This window comes from Pelobates fuscus, chromosome 13 (genome assembly GCF_036172605.1).
Source record: "Pelobates fuscus isolate aPelFus1 chromosome 13, aPelFus1.pri, whole genome shotgun sequence".
NCBI lineage: Eukaryota > Metazoa > Chordata > Amphibia > Anura > Pelobatidae > Pelobates > Pelobates fuscus.
The window spans coordinates 14,538,769-14,565,849 of NC_086329.1; the positions used below are offsets into that span (position 1 = coordinate 14,538,769).

A 27,081-nucleotide genomic window follows, 5' to 3' on the forward strand; every position below is an offset into this window, starting at 1 on the left:
AAGGAATTTAGAAGCTTGAGGGGAATGTCAAAGTGTGTGTGTCTCTCTCTCCCCCTCTCCCACATATAGAGGATATGAAAGAGAAAGCCGACTTAAATTAAAAAAAATAAAAATAATATATATATATATATATATATATATATATATATATATTTTTTTTTTTTCATATTTTTTTTTTTTACATTTTTTTTTTTTTTTAAAACCTCATTTTATATAAAATGTAATGACCCTAGACGTATTCTTAGAAGAAACGTTTGCAATGAATGGGGCAGGGATAAGAGGGATATTTGGTACATTTTAAATGGAACCGGACAATAGGGTTGGAGGTTTGAACCATGCTACTATTTTATTGCTTTGCACATGAACTGGCACCATATTACTACCATCTCGTTGAGACTGTTCTCTCTCCCCTAATCTTTGTTTTTTTTATAATACTTTGAAAGTTTTTAAGACTCCTATTTCTTAATGTGATCCCTATGCTGTCTTCATTACTTTTACTAGTTTGCTGTGGCTGCGCCGATCATGTGACATTCATTGTCTGCGCCATTTTGTTTACACTCCTCTTTCGCTCCTAGCTTATTTTATTTCAAGTTATATTGCTATATTGAATTTTGTTGGCCCTTTATTATCTTTTTTTTTTTTTTTTTTTTTTTTATGTGCCATTCTTATGTTGATAACCGGACGGTTACACGACTGTCATGTGACCGCTATATTTGGAAGTGTAGTCTGCTGTTTAAACAGTGAAGTAACACGTTGAAAGAGGCTGTGAAATGCATTGGTGCCTTTTGTTGCTTGCTTTTATACACTGTTTCCAATTAAATTGGTGATTATCATCTTTGACCTTTCTGCTTTTATCTTGACGCTTGGTCATTCATTTCCTTGGTGGGGAATGTATTGCCTAGGCAATATGGATTGAGCAAAACTACTGTTGCTCTACAACAGTGAGTGCATTTACTTTTTATTGTTACTGTACTGTGATATTATATATATATATATATATATATATATATATATATATATATAATTTTTTTTTTATCTCTGTATCTATTTATACCACGGTGAGAACGTCTGCCATATATATATATATGCAAGAGTAGGATCCTTTGTGTAGACCGTCTAACTATATGCCATTCAGTGGGAACAAAAATTGAGTGCACGTGAACTGCTGGTTTGTGGAACATAAAGCATACTTCTTGTTAATGAGTTGAATAAATGTCCCCAAAGTAATCTTTAACCCCTTAAGGACCAAACTTCTGGAATAAAAGAGAATCATGACATGTCACACATGTCATGTGTCCTTAAGGGGTTAAAGGGACACTATAGTCACCAAAACAGGTTGGCTAAATGAAGCATTAGATCACTCTTTACAGGAAGTGTTTAGGAAAGCTGAGCAAGTCACATGCAGGGAGGTGTGATCTGGCTGTATAAACAAAGTGATTTAACTATATGACAAAGAATTAAGCAGTGGGACTGCAGGGGCATGATCTATACACCAAAACTGCTCTATTAAGCTAAATGTGTTTTGGTGACTATAATATCCATTTTAAGAATTGAAACTACTTTGATCTCCTTTACCATAATAAAAGAACATTAAAATGCTAAAGTGTAGCTTGTTTGAATTTGTAATGTGCATTGCATTCACTGAAGGTTAAACTTTGCTTTATAGCATCTCCTATTCTGCATCTAGTTTTTGTCCACATTTGTCAAACCATTGTTTTTATACCCTGTATAAATCCACTGTTGAAAGAGTGTACTTCTAGTTTATTCTCTTATAACACCATGTATTCTAACCCTGCTGAACACTTTTCACCTCTGTATCAGTGGCACCAAATGATAATCTAAAATTTGAAGGAAAAGCAAAATCTGTCTATAGAGTAGGACCTGCCAAGAATGGGGTACATTGACGTTGTGGCAGGCTTATGCAATGTATGATCATATAATGTAACTAAACCCCCATTATTTTTATGCCTTGGTGAGGAGTTTTTAAATAAAACTATTACAATCTGTGAGACTTGAAATTACTGACGTGTGTGTGTGTATATGTATATATATATATGTGTGTGTGTGTGTGTGTGTGTGTGTGTGTGTGTGTGTGTGTATATGTATATATATATATATATATGTGTGTATATATATATATATATATATATATTCTATTTTTCCCAGCATTTTAAATAATGAAAGGTCCATAACCTGGATGGTATGTTAACTTTAAAGACCTAATGCACATAATTAAGAACAAATGTTAAAGGAGCACTATAGTGCCAGGTAAACAATCTTGTTTTCCTGGCACTATGTAATACTTGGGTTCAGGGCCCCCCTCCCACTGGGCTAAAGGGGTTAAAACCAGACGTTCGGCTCAGAATGCACATGAGTGTCTAGAGCCACACGCGCATTCAAACTTGCCATAGGAAAGCATGACTCAATGCTTTCCTATGAACGTCAGGGAGACAGCCACTAGAGGCTGGATTGACCCTCAATGTAAACATTGGAGTTTCTCTGAAACTGCTATATATACAGCTGCAGGGTTAACACTAGGGGGACCTGGCACCCAGACCACTTCATTAAACTGATGTGGTCTGGGTGCCTCTAGTGGTCCTTTAACGTTCGAGAGGGTTTCCATCTCTGACAGCTGCCATGTAAGTGATGCTTGATTTGGAGCATGTGCAAACCCGACTCAAGAACTCCTGGTTTTCCCAGCAGCACACTCACCTTGTTATCAAGCAGGTTGATCTTTTGGCAGCTAAGCATGCACTTCTGCCAAAGGACGACTAAAATGGCAGATCTGAGCGAGAGAGTTGGCCATTATTTTTTTTTAAGTATCTTTTAGAATTCAGCTAGATAAATACCAACTTTAACACTGCGCAAGCCTTGTGTTTTTATTCTGTCTGCCCCCCTCTTTTTTTATTTTTTTGACTCATGGGTGAAATTAAGGGCCCCCTATGGATGTGTCAATATTTGTGCCACATGCACGTTTCATGTTCTTGCCAGTATTAATTACGGCCTGAGCCTAGATAACTTGACTTGTAGTAATTATCATTTACATAAGCTCTCTGAAACCATGGTATTACCCTCTGCTAGAACTGGTCTACAGAGAAACCTCCAAGCATTTTGTCATTTAATCTATTCTTCTGTTTTTTTTGTTTTTTTTTTCTCTTTGAACTAAAACTTTGCGTGTGTATATTTATAATATTTTCTCTCACTGGGTGACATGGTATTTACTTGTTTTGTTATCAGTTTCTTTATTTCGTGATGGTTGAACTTTAGCTAATATGTCGGGTGAAGTTATTTTTGAGGTCCTCTTGAACTGAATCTTTCCAAATATACATCCACGGAATGTCTTTACAGTGACGTGGGCAATTCTTGTTTAAATGGCAGGATTCAAGTGACTAAAAGGGCTTTAATCTTCCCGGTCTAAAACATTAAAGCAGATGGCGGCACGAGAGCACGACACGGCAAGATTAGCATCACGAAAGTGTGAAAATACAAGGTGGCAGAGGGAGTTAGTGATATTTTTTGCACAGAAATTCACCTCCATGACAATGCTGGTAATATTATTGTGTATCGTTTGTATTTTATTTATATTATTTCTTTGTTTTTTACTATATATATACTTTTTTTTTTTTTTTTTCTGTAGAACGTGCCAGCCATCCTGTGACTTTGTGGGGTGTTTCTTTTAGAGTTTATTCATAGCTTTGCTTAATCCACTTGCCACATGGTTGCTTTTTATAAAACACAAACGTCTATGTATAAACCATGCTATCCAGATTCATAGCTATTGCATTAGAAGAAGGTTATCCAGACTCTGACCCTCAAAATGTTGCTGAACTACAACTCTCATAATTCTTTGAAGTTGCAGTTCAGCAACATCTAAAGGGCCAGAATTTTGAGAAGCTTGCTTGGAATACAAGGTCGTATGGCTAAAGCCGAGATTACTCTCCAACTTCGAACCATACCCATTCATTCCAGCAATAGGTTCTAACTCACTTATGTGTGCATTTAATATTTGCCCTGTGGATAAGGTGTAACCTGGATGGTTAATGGATGTTCAGTTTTCCATTCTTGTAATTCATATCTGACTGTCTTCCTTTTAAAGGCCCATCACGGCAGTGTATGTAACCAGATTAAAGGACACCAGAGTCTGAACGAACATGAAACCGTTTCACACATGGTAAACTTGTTTAGTTCTCCGACCTGTCCGCCATAGTTCCTCTGGTGTTCTGCGAATGATGAGTAACTCCCTTAATAAATTACTGTAGATTCAAGCAGCTTGATATTTGGCCTGCTTCCATTCAATTTTTTTTCTTTTTATCTGGACAAGCAATAACATGCATGCAAATACCATAAATGCATGTTGAAGTTTCTATCAAAGTTTATTTTTACATATATCCATTTTGTAAAAATATACCTTGAAATTGCAATAACAGTAGCAGTTTAGTGTATACAGTACAAAGCATCTGAGTTGTGTTATCACCAGATAGGGTGAATGTAACCGAGCAATTCGCCCCCTTAACACTAGTTGAAATATTTTTGACATATCCGTCAACTCGTTGTCACGAATGATGGAACCCTGTGTAAGGGGGAAAAAAGATCTAAAACCATAGACTCCTCTGTATTAAAAAAAAGAACCTTTTTTTTTTTTTTCTTCTTTTTTAACCCCTTAAGGACACATGACATGTGTGACATGTCATGATTCCCTTTTATTCCAGAAGTTTGGTCCTTAAGGGGTTAAAGAATGCTGTGTTGCGGTACTACGTGTTTAAACCTCAGGGTTGCAGCATTCAATTCCTGGCAGGGTCTTGGTTTCTGTAGTTGATAAATTGGACGGACTTTATTGACGTGCTCTCTGCTTGTTATAAAATTTAAACCCTTCTTTACTACCTGACTGCTAGGTTTGACAGCTGCAGCAATGTGAACACAGATCTTAAACTGCTCATGCTGCAACAGAACCGTAACTTGTTAATTAACAAATGTAAAGTTCAACAAATTTCAGCTTTGGTGTACTATTCGTGCAATGCTTTACCGCTGAGCTTACTGGCAATTCACCCCAAATGATGGCCTCATAGGAATTTTACTTGTGGCAAACAGAAGATTATTCATCTGAGTCAACTAATTCTCACGAAGTAAGGTAATCAAAGGAACACTCTGGGCACCATAACATTATCTAGATTAAGTAGTTATGATACCAAGAGGCTCCTGGGTACACTCTTACCTCAATGGGTTCAATCATTATGGAAATGTTTAAACCCAAAGTTGCCTCCAGTGTTGATTTTGAGAATTGTTTATCTTGAGGTTAGCGTGCACGCCTCCATGCACCAAAACATAATTGACATTGCGTTGTTATGGTACCTATACTGTCCCTTTTAAATCTCCCTTGCAAGTGCTGGGAGCTGCCATTCAAAAAATGATCTGCAGCTAATGTTCAGCAATTGCACTGGTTTATGGCATCAGTGGCTACCAGCAGGCAAATCCACTGCTCACACGGTTATCCATTAATATAGAGTGGCTAACGCTCTCTGTACCATAGGATGCCTGTCGGCACTTGGAGACAGGTTGTTGTTGGCACATTATTATTCCTGAGAATATTAGTAGATTTGTACCCAAGGGACTTGCTTATTTTATTGAATTTGAATATTTAAGTCTCATCAGATGGATAGCCATTCTTGTTTTAATGTGTGGTCGTTTTTGGTTTTGTTTGTTATCCAGCTTGCTGGTCCAGGGAGAAATCTGATTTCTATTTTAGAGCCCACTCAGAGCAATCTTTGCTGGACAGAATTCAGGAAGTACTCAAGTGGTCGTCGCTGCGTTTTTCAATGCTGCTGTATGCCTCAGAACCTCTACATAAAGCTACATTGGTTCTAGTGTCAGCCCAGATGCACAATTGGGTGTTTTTGGGTGCTTGTATGAATGCTGCGCTTATACCTTATTATTTTAGATTTTCCCTCTATCCTCTGGTGTTTACCCTTTTTCATGTCACCTCTTGATGTCCTTAACCCTCTCTCCCTATTAATATGTTCTGACATTATTTGTGTTTAATGAAACGGGAGTGTTAACAGACATGTGAAATCACACCATGTACTCATGTGACACTATTTTCAACCTATCCTCCTGTCCCCAATAGGCCGGCTCTGTCATCTGATGTCGGCAGGACTATTACAGTGGGAGTGTGTGTTTAAATTTGTCTGATCAGAACATGCTTTGAAAGGCAGACCATTTAATCCCAAACCTGAGTGTTTCAGCCATGGAGTGTTAGGCAGATCTCATTGTGCCTTCCAATGTAGTGGCATGTTATCTGTTCCTAATCATGACGTGAACAGGTCAGTGTGTCCATTCCTCCCTCATCTGATATCAGACTTATTGATTACGTGTTTTGTGAATCCTTAAAGAATTTGGTTACAACAAAAGTGTTTTTTATTTTGTAAAAACTTTTTTTCCTTCCCAAATTTGTGACGTGTACCATATACCACCTTTTCTATTTTTTTATTTTTAAAGGCCACTTTAAATCCCCGCTTCAACACACGATTTTGATGCACCTTGTAGCTTTTGGCCTCTATATAAAAGGAGTATTTTATTTTCTCTCATGGTTAAGTTCTATAGCTTGCTGTTTCCTGAATAGAGGTTAAGCCCATCATTTCTGCCCCTGTGCTAATCCAATATTAGTGGGGTATGCCATAAATAAGTAAAGCACAGGCCTTTTGGGGGTTGTAGTTCAGCTCGCCTTATATTTCTGAATGTTCTAGACAGCCCTGAGCTGAACTGATCTGTGCAGAGAGGTTTGATAACTATGGGTGAGCCCCAACACGTATAAGTTATTCAATATGTAAAACAGAGACTTTCATAACTGCAAAATTACTTAAACAGCTGTTCCCCAATCTGAAATGTAATTCTTGCAGTGCTGAGTAGTCACAGTGAATATATATATATATATATATATATATATATATTCACGTGTAGCTGTTCTGGCTCAGACAGAGCCTGACAAGTACATTTTATGCAACACCCACATTGCCATACAACATTTTCTATGTAGGTGCCTGGAGCACTCCTGTGTTGAATAAAACACAGGAGTGCTGTGTTGGTGTGCTTGTTTGTGTTTTTTTTTGTTTGTTTTTTTGTGTGTGTGTGTGTGTGTGTGTGTGTGTATACACCTGTCTTTTGGGACTATTGTCAGAGATCTTACTAGCCTGCCCCTCTTTGTGTTTTCTTTCTCACTCCTAAAAGATCAGTGGAGTCTGTTGCTTTCAAATATGATCGCTTTTAATGGATCTGTATTAATACCCCATTGTTTGGTTGTCTCATTAAATTATAAAATTAAAAGAGGACTTTTGTAATTCTGTTTTGGTTTTGTTTTTGTTTGTTCTTGTACAACATTACGGTTTAGTTTGATGAATAGAAGTTCATAAATGAATCTGTTGTCATGCTACTGTGACGGATCTCAAAGTGTCTGTTTTCAGAGATAAAATTATATTCATGTAGCTGTTATTTATTATGAAAAGAATTTTAACGAATATTAAGTAGGTTTACATTCTAACTGGTTTTATATAGCCAAATAAATAAATAAATGCCCAGCAATCCTTATTGTGAAGAGAGGATACCCCTTTATTTATCAAAACAACGTTTCGACTTTGTCTTTATCGAGCAATGTGATGCCTAAAGACAGTTGAGACGTTACTGTTTTTCCAGCCTCTGGGAAGGTGGAGATGGAATCCTTGCACTCTTAAGAAAAATAAAAGTGAGTGCTCCTCTCATACTATCGTCATTCATGGATTTAAATAGCAGTAAAGTCATATCATTCCAGCAGGTGGTTGTGGAATGTGCATGCTTAATTGTAACCATGGAATATGTTTATATCCATAATGGTAGTTATGTTAGACAATTCTATGGTTACATTAAAAAATAATCAAAACCATTTCAGCAAATGCACCTACTCATAAAATATTGAGGTTATATTTCTATTTCTCTCTCTCTCTCTCTCTAAATTGGCCATCCTTCAAAAAAAAACAAAAAAACTGAGAATCCTTCTAATAAATGTTTGGAAACCTATTTATTTATTTTTAGGAAGTGCCAAATGTATTGCTTAGAGGGGATGACTACGGTATTCAAATATCATTTTGTCTAAAAATGTAATCTTAAACTGGCATAGAAGCGTAGACAGAGCCAACACCCAGTCCCTCTTTTTGTGTTTCCAGACCTATAACTCTGATCTGTAATGTGAGATGGGATATTATAAATGAGACTGTGCATGGTACATTGATGGTAAACAGAGCAACGGCAGCAGTGCTTTCAGTCCCATAATTTACATTGTACTCTTGCAAATATAATCCACTCGTGTGCTGGCTTGTCTCCCAGCCCGGTACACAGCTGATTCCTCATTCTCCCGTCTAGTTTAAAGCACTCCTTACTTTGGTCAGCTGATGACTCAGGACAAGACAATATGCCACATGTGGTACTCCAGACAGTTACAGCATCCCATTTCCTCTTCCACCTTTTATCCAATTGCTAGAATCTCTGAGTTTTGTAGACTGCCGAGTCAGAAAGCTTGAAATGCCTAGACGTTGTTTTTTTTTTTTTTTTGTGCTTGCTCTTAACTTCTTAAATTTTCTTTTCCTTCTGATTTTTTTCCCTCCCATGCGTTAATGTTGATATTTAAAAGATGTAAATAGACTTTTTTTATATTTTTTTTTATTTTTTTTAAAGCCTCAAAATGGCTGCCACAGATCTGACCTCGCCCATGTTGCTTTTTCAATTTTTAGTTATTAAGGAGCTTCATACATTAAAAAGAAAATCCAATACTGCTATAAATGCAACTTTATGAACTCCACAATAGCGGAAATCGTGTTTTCTCCATCAAATCTTGCCAGCTAATGTTTGTTTCATCGATCCTTCTTTAAGTATTTCTGATCATTCCATCTGAACAGATTGGACGTAAAATTTATACTTACCCCCGAAAAATGATGCCTTTACAGCACGTTTTTTGGCTTTGGTCCATAGCGGCCATTCTAGATTCCCCTCCTAGCCTTCTATGGTACAACATATACATGTAGCACTGTGCAAACACATACTGGGAGCTCTTTTCCATTCATTTGAAAGAGAAAGTAGACATTCCTCATCTGTCATTGTAAAAGTGTGAAGCTTCAGACGACTTGATTGCATATGCATTAACTTCGATTGAGGAGTTCTGCAGAGGCTTAAGGGAATTGTGTTGATTTATTTATATATTTTGTGTTCTCTGTAATGAGATCTTTACACTTTTGGTGCCGCGAGTGTGACTTTTTGTTTTATTGCATTACATTCTTTGAACTGCCTTGGTGTAAACAGAGTTCAGAACACTGTGGAGCCTTGAGCAACGAAACGTTTAGAGACACAGTTAAGAAAAAAATTTGTTTTCAGGCTATTTTTGTATATTAAGTTTCAAAGATTTAGAAAAACTTGAATGTGTGAATTTTTTCTCTCCCTCCCCCGAATCTCTTCTATATTCCTAAACAAACTCAAAATCTTATTAGCAATGTATTCCTTTAATCATTGGTGTCTAGTCACTGGTTCAGGGTCCAAACTCTGGTTCCCATGTTAAAGCTCACCCAGTCTCCACTCCTTCAAAAAATCATTAAAAACCCACTTCTTCATAAAAGCGTATCAATTAAACTGTTAATAGCTCCCGACTGATTCCTCTCTTGCAACTGTCATTAGTCTAGTACTACCCTTAACTTTTGTGTCACCTTACCCCACTCCCTCTAGCATGGAAGCTCATTAAGCAGGGCCCTCAACCCGTCTGCTCCCGTGTCACTTTACCCCACTCCCTCTAGCATGTAAGCTCATTGAGCAGGTCCCTCAACCCCTCTGTTCCTGTGTGTCCAACTTGTCTGGTTAAAACTACAAGTTTGTTTGTCCACCCACTGTAAAGCGCTGCGGAATCTGTTGGCGCTATATAACCATTGCAAGTCAATGGTTGCAAAAGGCAGATAATCTAAACATGTAATAAATAGTTTCCTGTACAGGCATTGCCATCTTAAATTTAATGGACACCTGTGGTGTGTTTTATTTTTTTTATATATATATTAGTGATTGTCATCATATATTGGTTCTGTCTACACAACACACATATTTTAAACTGACATTAGGCAACCTGGATGGAGCATTCTGGCCACCTCACTGTCAAATCTGAGGGGGCGCAGCGATTGTGTGTTTTTGTCTTTTTTATTTAAATTTATTATTTGTTTCATTTTTTTTTTTTTTTTTTTTTTGTGGTAAATAATCTTGTCGGCACAATAATAGTTATTAATAAAGATTTTTTTTTTTAACCCCTTAAGGACCAAACTTCTGGAATAAAAGGGAATCATGACATGTCACACATGTCATGTGTCCTTAAGGGGTTAAAAGAGGAAAACATTAAAGACCTTTGCCAATCTTCCCAGGATTGGATGTCTCAACAAATTCCCTGCAATGCCCATAGAAATTGCAAAAAAAACCCAAGTTACATCTCACTCTACCTCAGTTAGCATGTTCTATTTTATGGCAGTGCAATCAGAAAAAGACTAAACAAGTATGGTTTGTTTGGAATGGTTTCCATTGTCTCTCTTGTCTTGTCTCTCTAAAATAAACATGGCAGCACGGCTTGGGGTTGCAAATTTACATCTGAACAAAGACTTCTGGAACAATGTTCTTTGGACAGATTAGACCAAAGTGGAGAAGTTTGGCCATAATGCAAAGCGCCACATTTGGCAAAAACCAAACACCGCATATCTGCACAAAAAACACTGCATACAAACTGTCCAGCACAGTGGTGGAGAGGTAATGAATTGGGCTAGTTTTGCAGTCACAAGATGTGGGAACCTTGCAGTCATTGAGTTGACCATGAATTCCTCAGTGTACCAAAGTATTTTAGTCAAATGTGATGCCATATCTCTGACAGCTAAAGCTTGCTGAAAATTGGGTCATGCAACAGGACAATGATCCCAAGCACACCAGCAAATCTACAGCAATGGTTGAAAAAGAAGAAAATTTTTAAGGTGTTGCTATGGCCCAGTCAAAGACCAGACCCGATTAAAATGTTGTGTATGGACCTTAAGAGCACTGTGCAACAAACTCCAGGAAACCTCAATGAACTGAAGCAACGTTTTAAAAAAGTGGTCCAAAATTCCTCCAACCATGTGAGAGACTGATGGTTCTACCGCAAACTATTACTTCAAGTTATTGCTGCTAAAGGTGATTCCGCAAGGTGTACTTGGCTTTTCACACATGGCTTCTCCATTTTGCCTTTATTTTAGTTAAATCATGACACGGTGTAATATGCCGTGTGTTGTTCATCTGAGGTTGTGTTTACATAATTTTAAGGCCTGCTAAGGAACAGATGATTATATCCTGATATGTAAAACCATAGAATTCAACGATGGGGCATTTTATTAATTTTTTTTCTGTGTGTGTGTGTGTGTGTGTGTGTGTGTGTGTGTGTGAGAGTATGTATGTGTATGTGCCCTTTTCTTGAATACTTTTTAAATGTGACGAGGGGTCTTTTAGTGGAGAGAACAGAACATTGCTGTGCTAGAATGGCTCACTCTTGGCTCTGGAAGAGCCATTTTTGACTCTAGGAAACAAATTTTAAAATTCCAGTGCAGTGAAACGATACACAAGGCAACATGTATCATTTAAATGACCGTCTGTGGACTGAGCTTTGCAGCCACTTTCTGTCTTTTCCCATCAGGTATTGGGTGTGAGAGAACAAGAACAGGTGATTGCGCAGATAGGATATAGCTCCACAAATTTGTAGGACCTCCCTAAGTTCTGTAAAAATAGAACGCCAACATAGGGTAATATGTTTAAAACATAATATTACATTTGTAAAGCTTGGTCAAACTCACAATTTGATGAGCATTTATAAGTTTGCTCTAAACTGCTCAGGCAGAGTAAATCATTCAGATGTACATAGATCAGAGCTAGGTCCCCCAAGAGGTGTTTGCAGTCCTCAGTCAGGTAGATCAGGAAACAGATAGCCAGGTACAGGTGAAAAATAAATTTATTCTCTATAAAATACACTAAAAAGCACAACGCGTTTCTACCCAATAAAGAGGGTCTTCCTCAGGTGCAGATACAAGTTTAAACTGAAAACATTCACATTTTTATAAAGTAAACAATTAAAAATTAATTACAGGTGTGTATTAATCAATCCCTCCCCTTATTTCCATATAAGGGATATTTCCGGTCCTAAACTGTGTATTCCCGCCACCTCCAAAATGTCAGCCGTCGCCACAGACTCCTAAAACGTCTTCTTTGATGGCGTTCTATTTTTACAGAACTTAGGGAGGTCCTACAAATTTGTGGAGCTATATCCTATCTGCGCAATCACCTGTTCTTGTTCTCTCATTTGTATATGTAAGTGTATTGAGTGACTATACACTAAGGTGTTTTTTGCTGCATGCTACAATATTAGCACATTCTTCAATTAGCGCCACTCCTTTTCTTTTCTTTGTTTATATAGGTATTGGGTGTGTCATATCATCAATGGAAGGTACTGCAGTCATTGGGCAGTGTGGTGAAATTCCCAATGGCACTTAAAACTCCTAGCAGGCTGTGGCATTAAACACCTGTGCCAGACAACCATGCTTGTACCCAAACACCATTGCAGGTTAATGACTACAAGGAATAGATAAAAGGATAACCCATAACCTTGGTAACAAATACATTTACATTATAAATGCCTGATGATCCAAAAAAGCCTGTAAAACAAAAATAAATAAATTAAATTGCCCTATGGGGTGTAACTATGGGTTCTGGCCTTATTAAAACCTGCAAAAATAATCTTTTAAACTTAAAGGACCACTCTAGGCACCCAGACCACTTCAGCTTAATTAAGTGGTCTGGGTGCCAGGTCCAGCAAGGGTTAACCCATTTTTTTTTTTTTTAAACATAGCAGTTTCAGAGAAACTGCTATGTTTATCAATGGGTTAAGCCTTCCCCCAAATCCTCTAGTGGCTGTCTCATTGACAACCGCTAGAGGCGCTTGCGTGATTCTCACTGTGAAAATCACAGTGAGAGCACGCAAGCGTCCATAGGAAAGCATTGTAAATGCTTTCCTATGCGACCGGCTGTGTGTGTGTGCGCGCGCAGCTCTTGCCGCGCGTGCGCATTCACCCAATGGGGCGGAACGGAGGAGGATCGGAGGCAGAGAGCTCCCCGCCCAGCGCTGGAAAAAGGTAAGTTTCACCCCTTTCTAGAGCCGGGTGGGGGCACCCTCAGGGCACTATAGTGCAGGAAAACTAGTGTTTTTCTGGCACTAGAGTGGTCCTTTAACTTAATCCAGGTCTGAGCAAAGCTCCCGGCACTGATCTTCCACGTCCTATCATGCCGGCACTCCTGCAGTCCAATCACAGGGTTCTCATACAGCAGCCTGCGATTGGACAGTATTGCTGACTTCCTCTTAAAAGGAGGGAGGCTGGTGGGAGTGAGGGAGGAGAGAGAGGAATCATCCCCCTGCAGACGTTTGGCTGGCAAAGAAAATATTTATACGTCTGTCGGCTGCGTTCTGTGTGCGTTGACAACAGATTTAAAATAAGCACAAAATTGACATTAGGAAGTCAGGAGCAGAGTTCTGGGCTGCCCAAGTCATGTGTGCTGGGGGTGCAACTAGCCCTCAGCAACACATTTGAAAATAACTCTGTATGTTCAGTGTTTTGAGCTGAAATACTGCACTTAGTTACCCCTACCACCATGACCACTTCAAATCACTGAAGTAGCCATGGTAGTTGGGGTAACGCTTTAAGTCCTTAAGCGACTAGCTGAGAACGTGGACCTTAAGTCTAGAGATGATTATAATATGTGATACGGAGGCAATAAGGTTGCATGGCAGGTTTTATTTTTTTTTTTTAAATAAAGGGGTTTTTACTATATCTTCATATCCAGTCTACACACAGGGTTACGAAAACCTTTGCAGAGAAAATGGTGCATTCACATGGCATAGTTGCAGTCTGTTCTAACAGCTGATCTAACCTTGTTACCTGTAATGTAGATGGGGATTGCCGATTTTTAAAAGCCAAAACGTTAGAACTACAAATGTGTGTTCTGATTTTATTTATTTTAAATCTAAATTTCCATTTGCCAATTTTAATTTTAATTTACACCTCTGCTGTGTCTCTGAACCCTCGCTGGTTAATGAGGTAAAGGCTTAGTCACAAACTATGTATTGCTGATATTTATCGCAGTCATTCATTTGGCTTTACTTTAAAGCCGAACTCTCGGTTCTCTGGAAGTGACAGTAGCTCGTTCTCACACCCAGTAAATGCTAGTTCAGCAGTGGGGGCAAGAATACGACATGCCTGTCTCTGCAGTACAGTGTCATGGCATCCTAATATTGATGAACGCATCGGCGTCTGTGAACAGCCATTCAAGCATTCCTGTCCTGGTGCTGTATGTGTACATGCCACCAGAAGGGTTTAAAGGGACACAATTGTCTTAATGAAATGATTTTGAAGCATAGATGCTGCTCCTGCAGCCTAACCGAGAAATGGTCTGTTTGCATTTTGCAGTCCCTGTTAGACAATTGCTAGTGTTTTCTTGTCCGCTAGATTTCATTATTGTGTCTGTTTGAGGTTTAGATCAGTGGTAGTCAACCTTTTTCTAACTACCGCCCACTAATGCATCTTTTTGGTTGACAAAAATTTCCTTACCGCCCACCAGTTTTCGCGCAAGTGAGGAATATTTTTTTCGATAGGGTGTTTTAAAAATAATAAATGTATGTACATTTATCTTTTTATTTCCAATTAATGCATGTTTATAATGTTTTTAACTTTATAAAGTTTAATGAGAAAACAATAAAGTAAACTGAAATTACCTTTACCAGTGATTAATGAGATCCTTGAGGTTGATGCTGCAAGACTAAATACTTGATATCTGGTTAGATTTTCGTAAGGAACAAACGAAGGTCTCTTTCGGTGATATTCAGACTACTTCTCTGTTTGCGCATAATATGATTTCTCATCTGTGCGTCAGCTCCCCTCTTCTCCCTCCTCAATTCCCCTCCCCACCTTTTTTCCCCTTTTTTATTAACCTTCCTTATAGCAATGCCAAGTAGGAAGGCTGAGCTAGGTATCCCACTATAACAGACTGGCACACATACATACATACATACAGACACACATGACAGACAGGCACACACATACATACAAACACATACAGACAGACACAAGAAACATACATACAAAGACACATACACACATACAGACAGACACAAGAAAACATACATATAAAGACACAGACACATACATAAGACATACATACATAAGACGCACACAGACACATACATAAGACATACATACATAAGACACATGCACAAACAAGCACACATTATATTTAAGTCACCCTCCTGTTTCCTACCTTTAAAGTGCAGGAGGGTGACTTTCCCTTGGGTCCAGTGGTGGCTTAGGTGGATGGGAGTCAGAGTTCCCACTCTGACTCCCTCCTCCTTCCACCCGTGCGGGCTCTCTGTATGCTGGGAGGAGTGACCGGGGAATCCCTTCCTCCCATCAGAGATGATGTCATCTCACCCAATCTGTAAAAAAAAAAATTGAAAATCCCTACCGCCCACCTGGAATCCTGAAACGCCCACTAGTGGGTGGTAGGGACCAGGTTGACGACCCATGGTTTAGAGAGAGAAAGAAAAAGAGTGTGTGTGTGTGTGTGTGTGTCTCCTTTGGAAGTATCAGCATTAAAGCTTTGGTAGGAGGGTAGGTCTGCACTGAGCAGTCTGTTCCTACAGAGAGGGTAGTGGACGCATGGAATAGCCTTCCATTTGAAGTGATAGAGGTTAGCACAGAGTTCAAGCATGAATGGGATAGCCAGAAGGTTATTCTAGACTTTAGCAAAGGCCTATGACTAATGAGAGTATCTAGGAAACTTTGCCGATTAGATGGGCCGAGTGGTGCTCATCTGCCGTCACATTCTATGTTTCTACATTGGATTACAGGTAAGTATACTTTTTTTTTTTCGTTTTTTTTTTCTTCTTCTTCAAGCAAATTAACACATGTTCTCAAGATTTTATTGTTAAATCGGGTGTTCTAATAAAGTTTTCCAGTGATTTTTGGCATTCAGAAACCTTTTTTTGTTTTCTCAAAACGTATTTATTATAACAAACTCAAGATATAAATATCTATCTCTGATTCTAAAAATAGGTATTCATTCTGTTTTAGTGAATAAACGCCATGTTATGTGAAATGCACAGAGTGTTCTCACTCACAAGCCTTGTCGCTGTCCTCTTTTAATAAAAACTGTGGTTCTAAAAAGGGACCATTGATTGTAAGTGTGGAATAAATATAATATATAACAAGGGACGCAAGATTGCCATTTGCTGTCTCTATTTTACTCTAACTGCTCTGATTGCCCTCTTTGTGCAATCTTTTGCCCCTCTTTTGTTTACAAACAAAAAATGTACAGAGTGAAGTTATTGTGTATTTTAAAAAGGTAATTGAAATATGAAATATGTATTTTTTTTTATATTGTTCTTGAAGTGCTTTTGGACAAAAAAGACTGATTACTCACTTTTTAAAAATTTTTTTTTTTTTTTTTTTTGCTAGAGTTTGAAGCGCTTGAGGGGTGGCAGTTATTCGTAGAGAATTAACAAGGACACTGAAATTATGTTTATTTCTTTTGTATATTTTGGTTTGTCCTACGCTCCGATTCCCAATTCCCCTAGTTTAGTGATTGACCCTGTGATGGATTTGACACAACCTGGTTCTGTATGTACTATGTGTACAACGTTTTATTATTTCTCTGAGGGGAAAAATGGAATCCACTGTTGTAGCGTGGTCTGAAAAGGAAACTAGGTAAACAGTTACATTATCTCATCGCTTTTATTTAAGACCATACACAAGCTTGCGTTCTTTCTTGTGTGGGAAATATTTCCCAAACGATTGTCACATGATTACAGGCTACAATTAATCAGACCCAGTGAAAATAGAAATTGGGTCAAATGTGGCATAACTGCAAAAGGCATCCGAGTTAAGAACAAAATGTTCTTAATGTCAATAGTGTTTGGGGAAATTGCAAACAAAAAACCTGACCTGTTAAGATACATGCGCAAGAGTTGCATAGACTTAATAATGGGACCAACTGTGCAAATCCCATTTTCAGAATTCGGCTAGTTCAGTTCTGTAAAAAAGTCAAAGCCCACACTGATGGACAACACATTTTTTTTTTTTTTTTTTTTTTACTGGATACTTGTAGCAAAGTGGGTGACATCTCAGCATGGAGTCCATTATCAATCGCATAATACAAATATTACTGCGATAAAAGACCTGTATTGCTGGGAGCACCCAATCAAGGAATATATTGCAATTTTAATGGTTTGAAATGGACTTGACATTATTACCTTCATTAAAAAAACAAAGAAAAAGTTACCTCTCTCCTAAATCCAATGGCCATTGGAGTAACTAAATGACCTCCATTTGTTTAACCCCTTAAGGACCAAACTTCTGGAATAAAAGGGAATCATGACATGTCGTATGAGGAATAAGGTGCATTATTTTCCGTTGCATAACCGGCATCGGTTATTTCTTGAGCTGTATTTAAATGTAAGAGATTTAGTTACATATAGATTGCACCGGTTTAATTTATAATCCAGCTTTAAGAAGACTGCTCTAAAAATACGTTGGCCTGATCTTTGTAGAGTGGCAGATTTGTCCGACGTATTACGGAGTATGTTCAGTAGTGCTCTTTTCTGGGCCCGGATATTGTTAAAATCAGTTTTTGCATAATAGGATTGTCAGCAGGTATATGTGTACATGGCTTAATATTGAAGTGAGACAATTCAAAAGGACTCCGAATCTATGACATGAAAGCATCATTTACTTCTAAAGGTTGCCAGGAATAAGCAATGTTATCTGATACCGGTGGGATCCAGCTACACTGGAGACTGCAAGCTGTTCGTAACTAGAGCAAGGAAACCACATACCGAAAGAAATGACAAATTAACCTTGAGACCGTACTCTATCATAGGGCTTTATTTATTTTATATTTTCTATTATCCTGTTTTGCTTTTCTCTTGGGTGTTTATTTTTTTATAAAAAAATTTTTTTTATATATATATATATATATTTTTTTTTATATAAAACCGCATTCTGCAAATGATTCTTTTAAATGATTGCGACGATAATGTCCCCTTGTTAATTTTTAATCGTCTTGCTGTATACACCATGTGCTGGGCTATTACAATAATTGCCAGGGAAGTTTCTACGGCTTCCTATGTGTGACCAGCATTCTGTCATCGTACAATAGTGAGACTGGTGTCTCCATGTACGGCACAATTTGACCGGACATCCTGTAGCTTTGCTTCATCCTGTAACCTTGGCTGAGCAGTCAATGCATTTTGCAATTGGTCTCTTCTCTTCCCTTTCATTTTTATTATTAGTTTTCTATTCTTTTCAGTTTTTTTGTTTTCCCCTTGTTTAAATAGCACGGCTATGTTACTGCTTTGTGAATGTTTTATACGTGCTTCCCTTGGGACCCAATGTCTCTGATCTAAAATTAGCCAGTTATTGTCCGTGGCCTTTACCATACCCCGGATATGTATTGTATTGGGGCTTTCTCTCTCTCCCCCCCCCCCCCCCCCCCCCCAATATACGCATTAACAGTCTTACAGTGAAAACATGTCTGGAGGTCAGATTATCAGACACATTGGTACATTAATTAAAAAGCTTTTGTTTTGAATGAAGTTATGGTTTTTCTTCTGATGGCCTTTGGTGGCTAACTCAGCTGGAAGAATAATACAGGAATCTATTACTCCATTCTGTGAATGTATATTTGTACACTGTGACTTATTTTTTAATTTTTTTTAGGCAATGTGAGTTTTGTCTTTGTGGGGGTTTGAACTAATTCCGTTCATGCAGTAGTTTCAGAAAAAACTATTAGGACAAACCAAAAGGGTGCGGACGCATGCCTATCTGTGTACTGCAAAAAAATATATAGTGTTTGATTTAAATATTATGTATATATTTTGCAGAATACTAATTGCTACATTTTCGCACCATTTTGTTCTCCGATCAATCGATAAAAATAATCCACAGAGGGGGAAAAACTGAGGCAATCCCTTCTCACCTGATCTGATCTGACAAGGGTACATCCTCTAGAATGCAAGCTCATTGAGCAGGGCCCTCCACCTCTCTGTTCCTGTACGTCCAGTTGTCTGGTTAAAATTACGTCTGTTAGTCCACCCATTGTATAGCGCTACGGAAAGTGATGGCGCTATATAAATATTATAATAATCTGTGACTAAAATCGAAATTTAGTGGCGGTCCGCTAACTGGAAATCTCTGTCCACTTGATCGTTGTCGGTTTTTCATTAGCTTTGCGATTCGTCTACATGTTTATAAGGATATGTGTGCAAGTTGCCTATTGCCCAAAATTTTGACAATTCACGATTCAAACACTTGTAATTAAGAGGGACAAATTAAAAAGAAACCGCAATTCAAATATTTTGCAACCATTGAAAGGGATGCACCATTCTTAAATATCAGCTCAATAATTGTTTACTATAGAGACTTCTGTACACCTGAAATGATCAGCGATTATTAAATGATTTATTTTGTGAGTGTATTGGTCCTACCCTCATTAGTTAGAGCTATAGTTTCTGTTTCTGCCCAGTATATAAATAACTCTGGCTTTTTACATGTTGTGGCAAAACATGTTTTGAGAATGTTGACTGTACAATTTGTTTTTAAAATGAACTGCAATGTTTTGAGGGACAGTAAACCTAATATTTTTCTTTATCAAATTGTAAGTTAAAGGATCACTATAGTGACACTATATAATCCATAGGTCCCCCCCTGCCCGTTGGGTTAAAGAGGTTAAAACCCCTTCAGCCACTTACCTTTATCCAGCGCTGGGCTCCCTTGGCGTTTATGACCTCTCCTCCCACCCAACCACATCAGTTTCCGAGTGGAGCTGATTGCACTTGCGCGGCCAGAGCTGCGCGTGCATTAAAAATGCCCATAGAAAAGCATTTCTCAATGCTTTCCTATGGACATTCTGCGTGCTCAATGCAATTTTTGCATTAAGCGTCGGAGAAGTGCCTCTAGCGGTTTCTCTGAAACTGCTAAGTTTACATCTGAAGGGTTAAAACCTGGTGGACCTGGCAACCAGACAACTTCATTGAGCTGAAGTGGTCTGGGTGACTATAGTGGTCCTTCAAATAAGGAAAAGTGTCCTTTCCAGCCTACTGTGGAGATTTTTTAAAATGGGTTACATTTATTCCTCTAGAAATTCTGATATAACCAATTTACTAAATATTCAGGGGTCCCAGTTTTGGCAACTGTTTTCCACTGTGTTCGTTTTTTTTAATAGAAACTACGTTGGTTGACGTGACTCTTGTGTGTGTGTGTGTGTGTGTACTGTTCTTTAGTCATTTGCCATGGACTTGTTGAACAGCTTAGTGAATGGGCTAGTATTTACAACTGTGATGGCTTTTAAAAAAAAAAACTGACTACTTTGTTTAGTTACCTTGGAACCCAAATATCTCCCCTCTTCTGATACTTTTTAAAAGGAAGCTTTCTTTCCACGTTATGTCAATTGTGTCCCTATTTGGATAGAATTTATTGGTTGCCTGCGTCAGCTGACACTCAATTCATTTAAAAATGTGCTCCATTATCCAAATTTAAAAATATATATAATTTTCAAAACAATCTGTATTGTGGTGTGTGTGTGTGTGTGTGTGTGTGTGAAAATATACATGCATTTGAATATACAATTTTAAATATTGTAATTTTTTCTAAAACTGCTTGCAAAGCTGCAGATCTCTATTCTGCAGCCTCTACAAGCTCTCCCTTTCTTCCCTAGCCTAGAATTTCTATTCTACCCATTACTGGCATCTTATTGTCCTGCTCACTGTTACCAGATATGATTTTTTAGTATGATTCTAGCTGGCCTGTTATTGTATTGGTCATAGTGCAGATATTTACTACCCATATCAAGGTACCTTTAGCTGGAAGTATTAACTAGGTCACACTAGTTAATTTATTAATCTCATTTACAAACCGATCCTATGCAAATAAGAACTGGCGGCTTCTTTACCTCCAGCAGTAAAAAATAAGATCCCCTAGATCAGCACTGTAGCTTTATCAATGAGTTTATTTTATTTTATTCCCCCCCCCCCCCCCCCCCCCTGCAGACAATAGTTCTTTTATCACTATGAGCACTATCTATCCCTCATTGATACTGAAAATTAAAGTTTAATTAAAATTCACTCCCCTTGCATTTAACTCTGAATGCCTGCTGATATCTTTCGATACCTGCTCCATTCCATCGCTACTCGTAAAGAAGCATTGGATTGGAAATCCGCATGTGTGGGCAAACTGTCTCCTCCAAATACTGCTTTAAGCCACATTTAGCTGCAGAACAGAATTTCACTGTGTTCTGAAAGAGGAAGCGCCTATACTGGCTGTCAGGAGGTGTATTTAGCCCTTCAATGTGAACATTGCCATATCTACTAAACGTTTTACATTCTAGGGTTGAAACGGCTGCTGCACCCGGACTACTTCATTGAGATCTAGCGGTCTGGGTGCCTTTAGCGTTACTTTTAATAAGGTGACGTTTACATAGCTCTCTCTCCAAACAGGTCCTGACTAATTGCCGTGTTGTTGATCTTGATTTAGCACTTCTGTTCTCTACTTTTTCAGGTTCATATACGGCCGTGGTGTAAAATTCATAGTAAACATTTTTTGCCTTTTGTACATTGCATGTTCTCCCCTAAACTACTTTTATTAAAATCCCTTTTTATTTCCTTATTTTTCAGAGATCATTTACACTGATATTGGAAGCTTGGGACTGGGATAATGAGACCAAACCTGGTAAGTCAACCATTTGAGATGTTACGGTGTGTTGTGTTCCTTTTGGATCCTATGCATTGCTTTGCTCTCGTTACGGATATTGTAGATTGTTTTGGCACCATTAGTAATGGAGGAAGTGCTGTTAGTACAAGTTAGCGAGTATATCAAAACAGGTTATCATTGGGTCATCATGCCCTCCTGGAAAATTAAAAAAAATAAATACTGGACCGTTTCTTGAAGGGCTCGGAGTTTAGGTTGTCACATTTGCAGTTCATCATTTGACAGATCTTTTAGTCAGCTCTGATCACTAAACCTCTGTAACATTCTCATGTGCTAAACCAGTGGTACCCATAGTAGCGAGTTCCACACTTTCTACTTACATTATCACTAAACTGTCTCTCACTTTTTTGTAAACCATTGATCAAAGACTGCTCTGAAATCCCACTAATATAGCGGCTTTCCTGGATCCTTTAAGGCAGCAATGTACAAGTGATTGTTTTTATTACGTGATTTTGTAGCATGTGCTGTAAACTTGTTAAAGTTGGATAAGTTGGTAGCTCTGAACAGTGATTAACACGTATTACCAAGGTCTGTCAAAATTCCATGTTTTCACATACAGTATTTGTGAGTATATTTAGCAAACATCATTTTTTTTTTTTTTTTTTTAATTGAAGGATACGTGATTAAATATAGATTCTGCCTATAGAGTGCAGGTCTGAGTACATCATTATGTTAAGGAATAAATAGCCTGAATCTGTGAGATGTCATTCATATTGGCCTTCCTAAATAGGTTAAACTGTATAAACATGTTTTAACGTTTTTTGCTATAGCAGCGGAATATATTTTTGTTGGTGTTTTCTGCTTGTAGCATGACTTCTGGCAAAAAAATTAATTCCGGCTCTATTTGATGTGCTTTTGAACTACTTGACCACCCCACCCTTAGTGTAGAAACAAGGTTTAAAATCTGCCTTCTCTATGTCTGAGGCTTGCCTCTCTTCCATGGCTGAGATTATCAGTCTTGATGAGCTCATCCAATCCAATGCTTTCCTATGGGGAAGCAGTGGGGGGAGGCTATAGTGCATGCGTGGGAAAACACTGCAATATTCAGCATCTACTCATAGAAAGGCATTAAATCAATGCATCTCTATGGGGAGCATTAAGTGTCTCCATGCAGAGCGTGGAGACTATGAACATTAGTGCAGCACTGTAGTAGGAAGCACCTCTAGTGGCTGTCTGAATGACTGCCCCTAGAGGTGAAATTAGCCAGCAATGTAAAGACTGCAGGGACATGCTATTGACACCAGAACTACTACATTAAGCTGATCCTTTAAGGATTACCGTGTCTATTTTATTTTTTGTTATGGGTTATCTGTTTAGAAGCTTGATTTATCCAGTGTTCCTCTGACCGGTTAGTAGAACTAAACTTAACTGACTAAAGCAACATGTAACCGAATCCTGCAATGTGGCATCCAATTTGAAGATGTATCGTAATTCTCTCTAGACATACTGCATGTTATCACATAACTTTAAATTTAGCTATTGTTTATGGGACATTGATACAATTCTAAGTTTGTTGGAAATATTTACACAATAGCATTTTGCATCGGACGTGTAAAGTGAAGAACATGAACCATAAGCTCTCTCGGATTTAGTGATTCTCAAAACTGGAGATTTCATTGCATCTTACTTGGGTCAAACAGATTACCTTGACATATGTGGCCGTACGTGGCACCAACCATTCCTCCTTTTGTCCCATGATCGTTTGATAGTGATCGATGGATTGTAATACTTGGTATTCAAACCAAACATGTCAAATATGACTATCGTAACTCTAAATGCATTTCAAAGACTCATATTGAAATTGAGACCATTTGCAATAGTGGTGCACTTTTCCTGAGATCTCTGTTTAACATGAGTGGAGTTTACTGCTATCTGAGAGCAGTCTATGGTTCAAAGCGCCTCTCTCAATTTCCAGCTTTTTGCTTTTAAATAAATCTTTAGAAGGCAAACCGTATTCTTCATGGACACAGGTGAACAAAACTGAGGCACCCAGGTATTTAGATCCACGGCAACGAATAAAGGATGCTAAATACAAACAAAGACAAGTGGTAAACAGAGGAGTACAATCCGTAAGTTGCACCAGGCATAAGGAAAGGTAAACTGAAAGAAGGGGGAGGGAGGATAAATGCTTTAAACTTTAACTCTCTTGAAGACCACGAGAACAAACGTACTGTTCTGCTTTCCTGTGACACATTGTCCGTGTGCCAGTTAGTTCCAGAAAGCCATCTTCATATAACTGGACTATGTTCTTTCTTATCCATCTTGCTTGTATGTACACAGTAGAAGAGATTACTATGTGGATGTTGAAAGCGCACCATTTCGGCTCCACTTGTGATGCAGCTTGTTGCGTTCTGTGGGAAATCCCTCACCTGCCGTTTGATCCGTCATCCTGAAATCCATGCTTTTTTATTTTTTTCTTCTTACTCTGTTTCAATTTGTGTCGTCGCCCCCCCCCCCCCCCTTTATTTCTTAGTTCTTGTGTAAAATCTATCAAAGTTTATTGGTTCTATTTATTTGTTGTTAAATTGAAGTTGTTTCTATGGTCCTACGTTGTTAAATGAACACTTCAAGTGTGCTGTGCTGGGATTGCTCTTTTGGAGTAAATAGTAAAAACTTTGCAAACTGTTTGACAATTTACCTGGGGTCCATTGGTTGCCATTTCCCTCCTTGTAGAAACTCACTTCAAGGAGGTAAACCCAACAGCGCAGGGTAAGTGTCTTGCAGACCCCAGACAACTTGGCAAACCAGCAAGGTGTAGTGGTTATGGTGCTTGTTGGACATTGAAAAGACCCCTCATGGCTCCCTATTTTGATCTGACTGATAACCAGTGTCAAAATTTACTCTCGTACATTTCAGCTTAATTTAGAGTGCGCTTATTTTATTGGTGAGAATTTTATTTTCTCTCCAAAAAATGCTGACGTTCAGTAAGGCGTCTGGAAAATGTAGTATCTTCAATTTGCACATCAGAATGTCACCTGTTTCTCTAATTTAATTTTCACTCTTCTTAAATGTTTTCTCATTCAATTTTGTTAAAGCATCATGACTGGCAGATTGACCAGTAATGGCTAAGAGCCTCATTAAGATGAGGGACAATTACAATTTGCTAATTCATAGTATTACAGAGGAGAATCTCCGCATATAGGAGTTTGAACGTGTATATCAATAGAGCATTTAGCTGGAATGGCATTTTTCTTTATAAAACACTGTTTTTCATTATTTTGAATGCATTTACTAAATGAGTGGCATGAAATGTTTTCACATTTACTTTAAAGGGACACTATAGGCACCCAGACCACGCCATCTCATTCCTCTTAACCCTGCAGCTGAAAACATTGAGGTTTTAGAGAAACTGCAATGTTAACAGTGCAGGGTGAATACTGCCTCTAGTGGCTGTCTACCAGACAACCACTAGAGGTGTTTCCTGCCTTTTCACAGGGTTGAACACTGTGAAACGACACTGACGTTATGCAAGATCTTGTAGAAATATCACTGTATGGTATAGTGGGACATATAATCTGTTGGATGTTCTGTGTGGTTTGTACTGCAGGAGTCAAGTGCTATCAGAAATATACTTTTTTATTTTTTTATTTTTTATTACTAGATCACAAGGGCACAATTACAGAAACCCCGATAGGCCATGTATATTTAATATTTTTCTAACTTCTCTTCTCGAGAGAAGTCATTGAAACAATAAATTAAATATACATGGCCTCTCTAGACTTCTTACTGCCATTTTAAAAATGTCAGTTTTATAAATGACAACATTCTAAGACCTTCCAAAGCAAGGTGAGGTGAGGAGAGGCTTTCTGACTAGATATAGTTTGTGGTATGACAGCAACAGACGCTGAAATATCTTGGCCAGAAAGCACGTTGCACAATGTCATTCAGCTATCTGATCAAGTAGACGTGTCTAACCGTAGGAGCAAATCGGGATTCTGTGCTCCGGGGTGACTTCCTGCCTGCCTGTCTGATGCCAATAGATGTCTTGAAGTCTAATCTAGATAGGAATAGAAAATGTTCTTGTAGCATTAATTATGTGGACAGATATGCTGCACGTCCTGAAGTCTCCACGAAACTTCGTGTTTGTACATTCGTTGTGATTTTGTGTGTGTGTCTTTTTTTTTTGTGTTTCTTTTTCTTTTTTTTTTTTTTTCCCCTCCTTCTCTGCAAATTGATGTCTGAGTGTTCAGGAATGAGATGTGCTGTCTGTATCCTGTTCACATTGTTGACTAGGAAACGTCATGTCGTCCTGTTACTTTTTTTTTATTTTTTATATGAATTGTAGACGCTAAGTAGTTATGAACCCTCTGGCTAAAGATTTGCTGCTGTCAAACTCTGGGTGTGGTTATTCCTTAGCTTTATTTATTTTGGGGGCAAATTAGTTGCTTATGGCTCAAAGCATTTTAATGATTATCGTAGACAGCAGGCGTCTATTATGAATTTGTCGGTGCATACTTGTCTCTGGATTTTAAAGTTACATTCTTTATGTGTTTTTGTTGAAAGGGTGGGGTAGATGAATTTGCAATTGATAACACAAATTGCTGTTGCAAGATGTCATTCGGTAAGGTATATATTGTGTATTTTATTAACCACTAGCCGGTATTGTGTAAAACCTGCATGGTTACTAAAGTGAGAATTTAAAGTTAAAATCTCTAAACTAGAAAACTTGTTTGTCGGCTATTGTGACCTTAAATTTGTAATTCGCTCTCAATTTACCGCATTCTCACAGTAGAAAATATAACCCTGTTGGTAAAGAGTTCCTTTACTGGCTGTAGCTTAGTTCATTAAACGGTAATTTAGCCACAATTTCCAATTTTATTTTATTGATACCACAAATGGCCCCAAAACATTTCAACGTGACTTTCTTTCCACCTTTTATATTTTGTTTAGAGCGGTTTGTTTATAAAGCTGATAGCAGCTTTATAATATGCACACTTGTCTGCTGCACGGTTACTGGCTCGGCTTACAGATGGGAATTACCAGAATTAAGGTGCTTATCAGCGTGCTAAGATTATGTCTGTATAGGAGCCATCACTATGACTATTGAAGCTGGAAATCAATCTAATTAGACTTATCTCATTTTTTCTTTAATCTAAAAATAGATTAAATGGGGCGTGCTCATTTTACAGATCTATATGAAATACTCTGCCGTGTGTGAGAGCGCGCGCATGCGCACTCTGTCAACACCACTTGTCAAAATGTAAGGCTTTATTTAAAA

At 38.1% G+C, this 27,081-nt stretch overlaps 1 protein-coding gene across 3 annotated transcripts in view; it reads left to right on the forward strand.

Moving 5' to 3' along the window:
• JAG2 (jagged canonical Notch ligand 2) overlaps positions 1–27,081 on the forward strand; it is a 76,821-nt gene that overhangs the window by 12,815 nt on the left and 36,925 nt on the right. For all 3 annotated transcript variants that reach the window (XM_063440171.1, XM_063440173.1, XM_063440172.1), the window contains exon 3: positions 21,770–21,824. In XM_063440171.1, coding sequence (XP_063296241.1) covers positions 21,770–21,824 — 55 coding nt within the window. The remainder of the gene's footprint in view (positions 1–21,769; positions 21,825–27,081) is intronic.